Source organism: Lepus europaeus, chromosome 1 (assembly GCF_033115175.1).
Source record: "Lepus europaeus isolate LE1 chromosome 1, mLepTim1.pri, whole genome shotgun sequence".
Lineage (NCBI taxonomy): Eukaryota > Metazoa > Chordata > Mammalia > Lagomorpha > Leporidae > Lepus > Lepus europaeus.
In genome coordinates this window covers 52,954,853-52,968,182 of record NC_084827.1, presented here as the reverse complement: position 1 = coordinate 52,968,182, position 13,330 = coordinate 52,954,853, and the positions used below count along the sequence as shown (strand labels likewise).

General features: G+C 44.3%; 1 protein-coding gene across 3 annotated transcripts in view; it reads left to right on the top strand.

Moving 5' to 3' along the window:
* The window catches only part of DOCK4 (dedicator of cytokinesis 4), a 530,859-nt gene that overhangs the window by 351,117 nt on the left and 166,412 nt on the right, over positions 1 to 13,330 (top strand). For all 3 annotated transcript variants that reach the window (XM_062177670.1, XM_062177599.1, XM_062177537.1), the window contains exon 17: positions 12,696 to 12,852. In XM_062177670.1, coding sequence (XP_062033654.1) covers positions 12,696 to 12,852 — 157 coding nt within the window. The remainder of the gene's footprint in view (positions 1 to 12,695; positions 12,853 to 13,330) is intronic.

Sequence of the window (13,330 nt, the reverse complement as noted above, 5' to 3'; positions counted from 1 at the left end):
TTCTTGGTTGGAGAAGGATTAATTTAATGTGATGACCTTGACTGCAAAAATCTGTTGCAGGTTAATTTACTTCACCTGTGCTACCTAATGCTTTGCCCTTGGACTCTTTATGGCTCATATTTTTCCCCTCTAAGTTTTTAGTTTTCTAGGCTGTGTCCTGGTTCCCAGCTCTGAGGGTAGTAGTCCGGCACAGCTACTGTTTACTGGCCACTGTCTCTAAGGTGGACTTCTCAGATTTAGTTGGAAGCTATTACTCTCCACGTATCCTGAACTATCCATGTATCTGGACAAGCCGGAAATATGTTTATATACCCCAGGCTTGTGTGTAGAGGAATTGATCACTTAACCTTTCTGTCATTATACACTGTGAGAGAAATTGTAGAACACCTGGAAAATTTTTTAAAAAGAATAAATAATCTGGTAAGTGTTTAGCATCAAAGTATATCAGGTGGGGCATTGTGGTATAGCAGGTAAAGCTGCCACTTGCGGTGCTGGCATCCCATGTGGGCGCTGGTTCATGTCCCGGCTGCTCCACTTCCAATCCAGCTCACTGTTAATGTGCCTGGGAAAAGCAGCAGAAGATGGCCCAAGTGCTTCATCCTCTGCTGTCCTTGTGAGAGACCTATAAGAAACTCCTGGCTCCTGGCTTCAGCCTGTCCCAGTGCTGGCCATTACGATCATCTGGGGAGGGACCAGCAGATGGAAAATCTCTTTCTGTCTCTCCCTTTCTCTCTGTAACTCTGCCTTTCAAATAAATAAGTAAATCATAAAAAAGTGTATCAGGAAGCTGAACGGGAAAAAAAAATAAAGGCTAATATATCTTAATGGTTAAACTTGGCCCTAAAACCTGAGTATTTATGTGACCTCCAGAAAGTCCCTCCCATGCTGGCCAGTTAGTACTGCTGCATCTTTGGTCTTCTCAGAGTGTTCTGACATAACTGAACCCTGGCTCCAATCTGCAGAGAGGGTGTCTTACTCCAGAGAGCTTCCTTTCTAAAGCCCCATATCCAGTGTCTGGAGGTCATCTGTCTCCAAATGACCCAGTGCCATTCAAAGATACAACATTCTCAGCCGGCGCCGTGACTCAACAGGCTAATCCTCTGCCTTACAGCGCTGGCACACCAGGTTCTAGTCCTGGTTGGGGCGCCGGATTCTGTCCCGGTTGCCCCTCTTCCAGGCCAGCTCTCTGCTATGGTCCGGGAGTGCAGTGGAGAATGGCCCAAGTGCTTGGGCCCTGCACCCCATGGGAGACCAGGAGAAGCACCTGGCTCCTGCCTTCCGATCAGTGTGGTGCGCCGGCTGCAGCGTACCAGCCATGGCGGCCATTGGAGGGTGAACCAATGGCAAAAGGAAGACCTTTCTCTCTGTCTCTCTCTCTCACTGTCCACTCTGCCTGTCAAAAAAAAAAAAAAAAAGATACAACATTCTCCAACCTTCTGTGAAGAGTCCCCCACCCTCCAAAGGTTCATTCCATATAGCACTGAACTTTCTTTTTTTTTTTTTAACTTTTATTTAATAAATATAAATTTCCAAAGTACAGCTTATGGATTACAGTGGCTTTTCCCACCCCCCATAACTTCCCTCCCACCCGCAACCCTCCCAACTCCCACTCCCTCTCCCATTCCATTCACATCAAGATTTATTTTCAATTCTCTTTATATACAGAAGATCAACCTAGTATATATTAAGTAAAGATTTCAACAGTTTGCACCCACACAGAAACACAAAGTGTAAAGTACTGTTTGAGTACTAGTTATAGCATTAATTCACATTGTACAACACTTTATGGACAGAGATCCTACATAAGGAGTAAGTGCACAGTGACTCCTGTTGTTGACTTAACAAATTGACACTCTTGTTTATGGCATCAGTAATCAACCTAGGCTCTTAAAATGAGTTGCCAAGGCTATGGAAGCCTTTTGAGTTCGCCGACTTCAATCTTAATTTGACAAGGTCATAGTCAAATTGGAGGTTCACTCCTCCCTTCCGAGAAAGGTACCTCCTTTGATGGCCCATTCTTTCCGCTGGGATCTCACTCACAGAAATCTTTCATCTAGGTTTTGTTTTTTGTTTTTTGTTTGTTTGCTTGTTTGTTTGTTTGTTTTTTGCCAGAGTGTCTTGGCTTTCTGCACCTAAAATACTCTCATGGGCTCTTCAGCCAGATCTGAATGCCTTAAGGGCTGATTCTGAGGCCAGAGTAGCACTGAACTTTATATCTCTCTGAGTTACTGTCTCCCAGCTACATGAATTTTGCAATCCAGTGAGGAAGAGAGGATGACTGTTGACTTTCCCACAGTTAGCTAAAGCCCTAGCTCAGAGTCTTCTTATGCTTGATTCTTCTTCCTCTTGTTTCTTTGGCCACTTCTGTTGACCTTCATCTACATTCTAATTCACTATGGCCACTCTCTTGACCTTGCTTCATTTCTACAACAGGATCTCCATATGGGTGATAAATACATACACATTAAATAACTGGATAGATGGATAAATGGATGGGTAGGTGCATGGGTCAATATGATACTGATTTGCTTATTAATATATCCTGAAATTAATAAGTTGTGTGGGCTCTTGCCATGAATTCAGAGAAGAATTTTGAATACTGGCTCAAATAAACCAGGCAGCATGATAAGTTTTTAAACTTTTTATTTAATGAGAGAAATGCATTGGAGAGTGAGGGCCATATCTAAGAAAGGGAAATTTGGATTCATACTGAGCAGAGAGCAGGCCAGGAGCCAGCCACATGGAGGAGCATGCAAACTGGGAAGCATGGAGCTGGCGGCCCAAAGGCCATATTCCCCGAAGGTGTGGGGCAGCAAGGGGATCAAGGGCAGGGAGGGAAAAAAGCAGCCCCACTATGCTCCAGGCCTTTAATCCATTTCCAAAAGGGAGTAGTTAGTTAGTCTGATTTGCAGGTGGGTGTACAGATGTGGTTAGGTAGGGGCATTATATCAAACAGGGAGCATGGTGAAGGCACGGTCTTCCAGCTCACAAACCTAATCAGTTTTGTCCTATATGCCTGCCTACATCAAATGGAGGGAGGGAGGGAGGGAGGGATGGATGGAATCATCTAGAACTGTATCCTATCAAAAATCATAAACTCTCAATATTCTGACTACAACTTTTAGCCTTCCAATTTTCTAGCTACACCTATTTTTCAGTGTTATTCTCCTGCAAAGACTTCCTTTTCTTATTCAGGGTATTCCTTGATCCTTAGTACTACTGTTAGAAGTAAAAATCAGTCCTGAATCAATCTGTCAACACTGCCTCCTCCTATACCCGAGCCCTAGGCAATTGGGTATTACTAGAGGAAATTGCAGTTGTTATAGATTAGCCTCAGCCTAGAGGGGACAGAATCAGGACCTCCACACTGCAGACAGATGAATCAGTTCCTCCCTCTGTCCCCACCAGATCTATTTACAAGGTTTCACCATTCTCTCTACTCTCCCACTTCTATCTACTTAACAGCGAAAACAGGGGCCATCAGACAGGAACTTCCTCAGCTTCCTCTGCTCTCTCCCAACCACCTGCAAACTTATCTACATCCTTCCCTTTTTTCCTGCTTCCTGTCTCAGGGGATGGGGCAAGAATCCTTCTGCCCAAGGCTGATTCTTCCAGTACTTCCTTCAGGACCTTCCTCCCTCCTGACGTTGTCTCTAGGATCCTGCCCCTGCCCCTCACCTCCCTTCCTCCTGCAATCATAACTATTTCCTCTCTTCTGGCACTATTCTCTCAGGTTATAGGCCTGATCAAGGCTTTTTCTTTAAAAAAACAAACAAACAAACAAACAAACAAACAAAAAGACTTTTAAATAGACACCACACCATTCCCTCTTCCCGTCCCATCATGACAGCCAGCTGATAGGAAAAATCCGGTCTTCCCTCACTGTCTCTACTTCTTCCCTCTTGTGTGCTGAACCTTAAATGTTGGTATTACTGCAGGTTGAACCCTCAGCTGCCGCCTGTATCCAGTTACATCTGTCTCATCTACTTCAGTGGGTTAACTTACCGCAACTCTGTGCGGGTGACAGGAAGATCTGTTTCTCTAGTTAGAATTTAACAGCAGCCTACTACACATCCTCAGTAGGTTTTCCCAGGAACACCTTAAACTCAGCAGGTCCAAAATTGAGCTCTTTATCTCACCTCCATTCCTTCTTGCTGTGAGCAGAAACCTGTAGGTTCTTCTTTTCCTGTCACACTCACTTCCCCATCCAAACAGTTGTTGTGTGACTGGTCAATTCCACATCCCCATTCAGAATTTAATGCAGAGAATTTAAGCCAGATGTTATTATGAGAATCATGGGGTGGGGGTGGGGGGAATTTTCTTATTTAAGAGAATTGGAGTAGTCCTAAGGTTTTTTCCTATTGAAAACTTCATGCTGTAGCCATACTAAACTATATCTAGGTCCTTGAATATGCTTGTACTTTTTTATAGCAATTATTTTTAAGGTATTTTAGGATACAAAGAAAAGTTGCAAAAATAGTATAGAAAATTCCCATATGCCTTTCACCCATCATTCCCTTATGTTAACCTCTTACATAAACCATAGCACATTTATCAAAACTAAATTAATCTTGGTGCAATACTGTTAACGCAAAGTTTTTTGAGTTTCACAGTAAATTTTCCACTAATATGTTTCTGCCCATGACCCATTTAGGTTCCTACAATTTCATACATGTACTTTCATTTCTCCAAGGCCTTGACATGCATCTTTCCTTCCTTCCCCTGCCTGCTTGGTGACCCCCACCTACAACCCATAGTCCCCATGACTGAAGCCATGTGGCCTTCCTTCCCAAGCTGAACCGGTATGCAGTGGTCTTTATCACAGCTTTGTAGTCAGAATTAACCAATGAGTGTGAAGGTCAGACATGTAATGCCCTCAAGAACAAGGCCTGTGTTCATTATCTTGTTACATTCTTATTATCAACCTGGACTAGGAATGTAATAAATGTTTATTAGTGATACTAAGCATGATAAGTCACATTAAAAAGTCCCTGTAAGAAGGTATTTTGCCACTGAAACTATCTTAATTTGGTTTTCATTAACTGGTAATAAAGAGTTCTAACTGGATCCCTTTACTGTATTTTTTAAATTTTATTCTCTCCTACAAAGTACATACTCTTCAATTTGATTAATATGCCATGACTTCTGAGCAGATTGTCTTCTTAGTAAATTATAAATGTGGATCTGTCAGTCACATGTCTGATATAATTTGAAGTATCACATTTCTGGAATGTTAGTCATGACTGACCACTGTAGCTCTCTTTTACATAATCTAAAATTGTGGTCAAAAAGTAGACTAGGACATAGGCGCCGTTCATTGGTTTACCAGCTGACTTTGATGCTGGGGGAAGAAGTAGACCATGAGCCAAGCTGCGTATCTCCAGGAAAATGGGGTCTACTTCTGCCAGCATACAACCTGCATTTTAATACTTGGGTACGAGTCTGAGGAAGCACATCCCTCTGATCAGCTCTGATTTCAGTATTGCAAACCGGTGGAAAGGTTCTCGTCTCCTTCTTCTCAAATTGTCGCAAACTAACTCCAATGACTTTAAAGCAAATGCAGAGGACTATCTGACTGTCCAGTAGCAGCCTCACAAGGCTGTGGTCATGTGTCATTTCTCCTAGAAAGAACAGCACAATTAGTTCTTTCCCTACTGATCCTCCATCACACATCTCGAACACCAGCAATACTTTGCTGTGTTTGTGGGTCCCACAAGAGAACACCTCCCTCATGGAGCGTGTGATGCCTTAATAGTCTCATATCCATATTGCCTTGTCTGTGCCTGGGTTCAGTGACAAGAAAGTGAAAAATTCCCAGTTCCAAAGCCAAAGAGTTGTTTCATGAGCATTCCCTAGAATGCAGAGGCTGGATATTTTACCATCCTGTCCTGTTGTGGGTTTAAGTGGATTTTGCCAAGCTGACATACATCTTGCAGCTATGTCCAGTGCGAGAGTATGCTAGCTTCAGTTCATCACTCAGTTTTGCCAGCACTTGGCTGGCATTGTGGTGCTGTGGTTAAGCCATCTCCCTCCACTATTTTTTTTTTTTTTTGACAGGCAGAATGGACAGTGAGAGAGAGACAGAGAGAAAGGTCTTCCTTTTGCCGTTGGTTCAGCCCGCAATGGCCGCTGCGGCCGGCACACCGCGCTGATCTGAAGCCAGGAGCCAGGTGCTTCTCCTGGTCTCCCATGCGGGTGCAGGGCCCAAGGACTTGGGCCATCCTCCACTGCACTCCCGGGCCACAGCAGAGAGCTGGCCTGGAAGAGGGGCAACCAGGACAGAATCCGGCGCCCCGACTGAGACTAGAACCCGGGATGCCGGCACCACAGGCAGAGGATTAGCCTAGAGAACCGCGGTGCCGGCCTCCCACCACTATTGACATACCATATCAGAGCTCAGGTTCAAATTCTGGCTGCTCCGCTTCAGATCCAGCTTCCTGCTATTGCACCTGGGAAAGCAGCAGAAGATGGCCGAGGTACTTGGGCCTCTGCTACTCATGTGGGAGACCCTGATAGAGTTCTAGGCTCCCCAGAACCAGCCTTTGCAGCCATTTGGGGAGTAAACCAGCAAATGGAAGCGCTCACTCACTCTCCCTCTTGCTGTCATTCTGTCTCTTCCTACCTCCTCCTTCTCTCTGTATCACTCTACTCTTCAAATAAATAAATAAATCTTTAAAAGAGGTCACAAATGTTCAGATACCCGACCACCACTTGTTGCTCTTGATATTTCTAACCCAAGCACAGGAGTGCCCGACCATGCACTGTAGCCTCCTTTTGGTGACTTCATTCACTCTGGTCTCTCTTTTTCACCTAAAAGGGGAATTGCTTTCCCCAGGCCATACCTCAGTCCAGAATCTCACTGACGTAGACCCTTCTTCCTCCTGGGTGAAGAATGCCCAGAATTTACCTTTGACTCCTCCTGACTCGCTAGCTTCCACACTTCCCCTATTCAGAGGCTGAAAACCTTTTTGTTTAGACTCTTGACGACAGTACTCCTGCGCTATACAGCTACCTACTGGACCCCCTTTCTCCTCTGTAGATTCCTTCATTAAAGAACAAATGATCGCAGCTGGCACCGTGGCTTAACAGGCTAATCCTCCACCTTGCGGCGCCGGCACACCGGGTTCTAGTCCCGGTTGGGGCGCTGGATTCTATCCCGGTTGCCCCTCTTCCAGGCCAGCTCTCTGCTGTGGCCTGGGAAGGCAGTGGAGGATGGCCCAAGTCCTTGGGCCCTGCACCTGCATGGGAGACCAGGAGAAGCACCTGGCTCCTGGCTTCGGATCAGTGAGATGTGCCGGCCGCAGCGGCCATTGGAGGGTAAACCAACAGCAAAAAGGAAGACCTTCCTCTCTGTCTCTCTCTCTTACTATCCACTCTGCCTGTCCAAAAAAAAAAAAAAAGAACAAATGATCGGGCCAGCACCGCAGCTCAATAGGCTAATCCTCTGCCTTGTGGTGCCAGCACACCGGGTTCTAATCCCGGTCGGGGTGCTGGATTCTGTCCCGGTTGCCCCTCTTCCAGGCCAGCTCTCTGCTGTGGCCTGGGAGTGCAGTGGAGGATGGCCCAAGTGCTTGGGCCCTGCACCCATGGGAGACCAGGAGAAGCACCTGACTCCTGCCTTCGGATCAGTGCGGTACGCTGGCCTCAGCGTGCTGGCCTCAGTGGCCATTGGAGGGTGAACCAACGGTAAAGGAAGACCTTTCTCTCTGTCTCTCTCTCTCACTGTCCACTCTGCCTGTCAAAAAAAAAAAAAAAAAAAAAGAACAAATGATTAGCAGCCTGTTGTATCCCAAGCTCCTGTGTCAAGCCTTATCTGCTACCTGCTCCTTCCTCAACCCACTGCCTCTGTACCCCTTTTGTTCCTGCCTGGACTCAAGACATAGACTGGCCACTTTACTGTACAACCATGAGTTTATTGCATTCAAAATTATTTCAGCTGTACACATCACTCTGAGCCCTACTCCCCCAAGGAGCAAAACACACACACACACACACACACGTTTTTTAAGAACAGTGAAATTGGGGTTTTCAAAGATTTATTTATTTATTTATTTATTTGAAAAAGTTTTGTATATATGTGTGTATATGTATACACACACACATAGAGAGAGACAGAGATATCTTCCATCAGCTGGTTCACTCTCCAGACTGCCATAACAACAGGGCTAGGCAAGGCCAAAGCCAGGAGCTAGGAGCTTCATCCAGGTTTCTCACATTGTTGGCAGGGTCCCTAACACTTGGGCCATCCTCCACTGCTTTCCCAGGCACATTAGCAGGGAGCTGGATTGGAAGTGGAGCAGCCAGGACACAAACTGGCAACTACAGGGATTGCAGGTGGTAGCTTTACCCACTATGCTACAACACCACCCCAAAAAATGAAACTGTTTTGGTGTTTTTAATCTGTGCCTACCATTCAGTATTGTATCTATAAATTAACACATTTTAAATTCATTATAGCAAAACTCAAAACTTAGAACAGCTGTGTAAGGACATTATATTCCACAAATAGTTGTCAATGCAAACTTTAGTTCAAATCCTGGCTCTGACCTTTACTAATGTTTTGACACTGAACAAATCACATAAGCACCTCTGCTTATAGTATCCTGCCTCCTAGGGTGGTTATGAGAAGACAGAACATGTGCACACTAATACTTACCAGTACCTGACCTTTAGAATTTCCTCATCAATGGTCACGACTTAGAGTGCTTTTAAATTCTCTCTTGTTTGTATGATGTATGCTTAAAACCTCACAGAACAATAAAAGAGCATGCTATAAGATTTTCTATGTGATTGCTTAAGAAGAGAAATAGATTCAAACTCTGACTCTATCCTATACCTAGCATCATCCTACTGGCCAGAAAACTTCCATTTTGAATCCTTGGTAAATGTTCTTATTCACAGGGTACCTGGAGACCAAAGAATGGTTCCATGTTTTAGTTTACTGAATGCCCTCCTTCCTCTTCTTCCCACCTCTGCCTCCACCTGCCCTGCCCTGATCCCCACACCAGTGTTCTTGTGGAAGGTCTTGAGAGAACCTTTTAACAACCATGTTCTGTGCTTGGGTAAGACTTTATCTGTAAGAACCTAACAAGCTGCTGTGCCTCAGACAGACTCCAAGGCTGGGGGAGAAGTGATACGAACCATAGCTGGGGGACTGACTAGGAGACAATGGCTGATCCAGGCGAAGGCAGCCAAGTCTTCTCTTCACAGCACCCCTGAGGACACTATGCAGCCTTCACATCTCATGGAAGTGGCCAGTACAGGGGACAACCAGTTGAACTGGATGAGGCTGTTATGCAAGAACACTACTGTTCTGCCAGAGGTGCTCCAGAAGCAGGATGTGACGGAATTTCTGTGAACAGCTGGAGCATTCCTGACCGGGGCAAGCTCCAGCTCCCGGGGAGGAGCCTAGAAATATTTGGGCCAAATATCAGGACTGGGTTTAGCATAGATCCTAGCTGCAGTAGTGAGTGGTGGTTAGACTTATGGAGGTCAGGTGAGGGATGGGAATCCAGAGCACATGCCCAGCCGCAAATACCAGATCCAGGTAAGGGAAAGGGCGAGTACGGGGTGCTGTGATTTACTTACACCAGGCCCTGATGCCAGAAACAAGACCAAAGAGGAGAGAGAAGGTGGCCATTCAGGCTTACGGAATATCACTTTGCCTAACCAATTTCATTTCAAGTGTTCATTTTCTAATTAGTCTTTTTTTTTTAAAGATTTTTATTTATTTATTTGGAAGTCAGAGTTACACAGATACAGAGAGAGAAGGAGAGGCAGAGAGAGCAAGGTCTTCCATCCGTTGGTTCACTCCCCAGTTGGCTGCAATGGCTGGAGCTGCACCAATCCAAAGCCAGAAGACAGGAGCTTCTTCCGGGTCTCCCACACGGGTGCGGGGACCCAAGGACTTGGGCCATCTTCTACTGCTTTCCCAGGCCATAGCAAATAGCTGGATCATAAGTGGAGCAGCCGGGACTCGAACTGGCGCCCATATGAGATACCGGCACTGCAAGTGGCGGCTTTACCGGCTACGCCACAGTGCTGGCCCTGAGTCTTTAAACTATACATGTGTATCATATTTACTTTCCTGTCTATATGAAGTATCTCCCAGGAATAAATGAGAGCCCTTGGAGTACAGTGCTAGAAGAGGATTATGAAGACTTTACATTTATGTTGGTACTCCTGCTACCAGGCAGGAGCGCTAGTAAGAACATCTTGCAGTATTCTGTTGCTTGAAATTCATTAGAGAGGTCTTTCCCAAAAATTTATTATTAAAAATAAAAGAGTTCTTTTGTGAATCACCCAAAACAGTCTAGAATATCAAAGGGATTTTATGCTTAAACTTGTGCCTGTTACCAAGATACTAGTATTGAAAATATTTGAATACATTTCTAGGAATAAATTTCATGTGAATTTTTAAGTTTATACACAAAATAAGTTATACAGACTCTATTTTTCTTAACTTTTACCTAAAATTTTTAATGTGAAATCACCTTTTATCTTTACAAACACAGTATACAGATAAATGGAAATAAAAGCAGTATGTCTGTACTATCCAAATGATGTTAACTGTTAACATATAGTATGTATTTTTCTAGATGTTCTGAGTATCTTTTTTTTTTTTTTTTTTTTTGACAGGCAGAGTGGATAGTGAGAGAGAGAGACAGAGAGAAAGGTCTTCCTTTTGCCATTGGTTCACCCTCCAATGGCCGCTGTGGCCGGCGCGCTGCGGCTGGCGCATCGCACTGATCCGAAGCCAGGAGCCAGGTGCTTCTCCTGGTCTCCCATGCGGATGCAGGGCCCAAGGACTTGGGCCATCCTCCACTGTCTTCCCAGGCCACAGCAGAGAGCTGGCCTGGAAGAGGGGCAACCAGGATAGAATCCGGTGCCCCGACCGGGACTAGAACCCGGTGTGCCGGCACCGCAAGGCGGAGGATTAGCCTGTTGAGCTACGGCGCCGGCCCTGAGTATCTTTTTAAGTAAATGATGGAAGATAATATACATTTTTAAATATACTTTCTGGTTAATTTTTTTAATCACTAAACCCATCCAGAACTATTTCAATTGACAAATTTCTGAAAAAAATGGGACAAATTCAGAACCTTATGTCACATCAGGCTTTCCTCTTAAGTATGATCTAGAATATTCCATTTGATCTCAAACATCCCTTTTTTTGAATGTTCCCTTTCTAAAGTTTTATTACTATAAAGAGAACAGATTTCATGTATTGCATAGATACAATCCTAAAATGATAACCATACTTGGCCCACCCTTCCCTCTTCCCTCCCTCAAACTCTCCTCCTTCTTTGCTTTTTGTTTCCTTTAATTTACACAGTAACTTTTTTGTATTTCATATATACAGTTTTAAGAGCATAACGATACTTCCCACCATATCCTCCCTTCCTCCCCCTCCTTCCCTTCTCCCTCCCCACCCCTTTATTTTTTTTTTAAGATTTATTGATTTATTTGAAAGGCAGAATTCCAGAAAGCAAGAGGCAGAGAGAGTGGGGAGAGAGAGAGAGAGAGGTCCTCCATCCGCTAGTTCACTCCCAAAATGTCAGCAATGGCTGGAGCTGGACCAATCCAAACCAGGAGCCTAGAGCTTTTTCTGGGTCTCCCACATGGGTGCCGGGGCCCAAGGATTTGGGCCATCTTCTATTGCTTTCCCAGGCAGTAGCAGAGAGCCAGATCGGAAGCGAAGCAGCCAGCTGGGACTCCCTGTACCCATAATGGGATGCCAGCACAGCAGGTGGCAGCTTCACCCACTGGGCCACAACACTGGCCCCTCCCCCCCTTTATTGGAAAAGACACAGCCAGGAAGTCCCGCCTTCTACTCTACCTTTGCTTCTGTTCTGTTGCTTGATGTGCTGCTGTGTCCCTTGTGCTTCCTGTGACGCAGAAGTTGAGCATCCCTGGTAAGAATACACTGTAGGTGGTGAGATGTGATCGCAGCCAGATCCCTCATGTGCTGTTCTGTCTGTCCTGTCACCAGTGGGAAGTAACCTGTGTCTGACTGTGCTGACACCTTAGGAACATCCTTCTTCATCAACTGTTCTCCTGGTGGTTACGCTAAGTGACCATCCCTGACTTCAGAAATAATGACAAGTAGGGATATAAATCCTATTTTCTAAGCCTGTCATTCCTGTTATATTTGTGTGCTGACATGTTCTGTGAAGTAAAGATTTCCCTCACATAGTGGGACTGTTAGATGATGGAAATACTATGTTCTTAGTTGTCAGCTTTCAAAGTCAGGAACTTTCACCGACTACCTCAGATGTTAACCATCTCCATGTTAGAAGAATGTAAGCACTTTCTAAAAATGCTCCGGTCACCGTGAATATGATTTCCAACACACAGGGGTGGTGGTAAAGGCTTCCTGCAGTGGAATTCTTTGAACAATACCATGAAGTTCTAGAGACAGAATCGAAAGCCCAAGTGTTAAATAACGTGATGTTGACACTCACATGGCACGTGACAAAGCTGGGACTGAGATTTACATCAAGCTGGATCCAAAAGTCATGTTTAATTCTTTAATAGATTTTCATTACAGGTTACTTAAAAGCCAAATTCTGTTTAAAATGCTTCTTGGAATATTTCCCAGTTCATAAACACTGGAAATGGAAATTATGCTTAATAATTTTTATGAGATCTCTTCCCCTCCCTTTTTAATTTATTTTTTTTAATATTTTTCACAGTGTGAAGAAAATACAAACCTTCAGGATACTACCCGCTACCTCAAACTTCCCTTTTCCAAGGGCATTTTCCTTGGGAATAATAATCAAGCCATGAAGGCTACAAAGGAATCTTTTTGGATAACATCTCTTCTCTGTTCCACAAAGCTCACACAAAATGGTAATGTACAACAACTGTTTTATCTGAAGGCCCCTGTACCTGCGTGTTCATGTCAATGTTGGTGGGCACAGTCAGCAAGCACACAATTATATTTAAGAACTTTGCACTAGAAAAATTGTTGATCCTTTTGTTTGTGCTTAATAAAATGGAAAACAGTTGTTAACTCAAGGATCTGTTGAATGCATGCAATTTAACAAGGGCTTCCAAATTCTCCCAGCATTGGATCCAAGAAATCATCAAAACTCAGCTGCTTTAGAAAAAAACACCACCACCTTAATCTCTTTTTTTTTATAGCTCCATAAACAGTGCTAATTGCAGACTCTAGATTAAAGGCTGTTTTTTGTTTAATGAGATGGATATTGCTTTTCTGTTCTAGCATTACTTTTTATGTCACTGACTGTTTAGCAAGTTATGATTAATAAAGCAAACCCTATCCTTGGCAAATTGTTGTGAAAGCATGGCCTGAAATGAAAGAAGT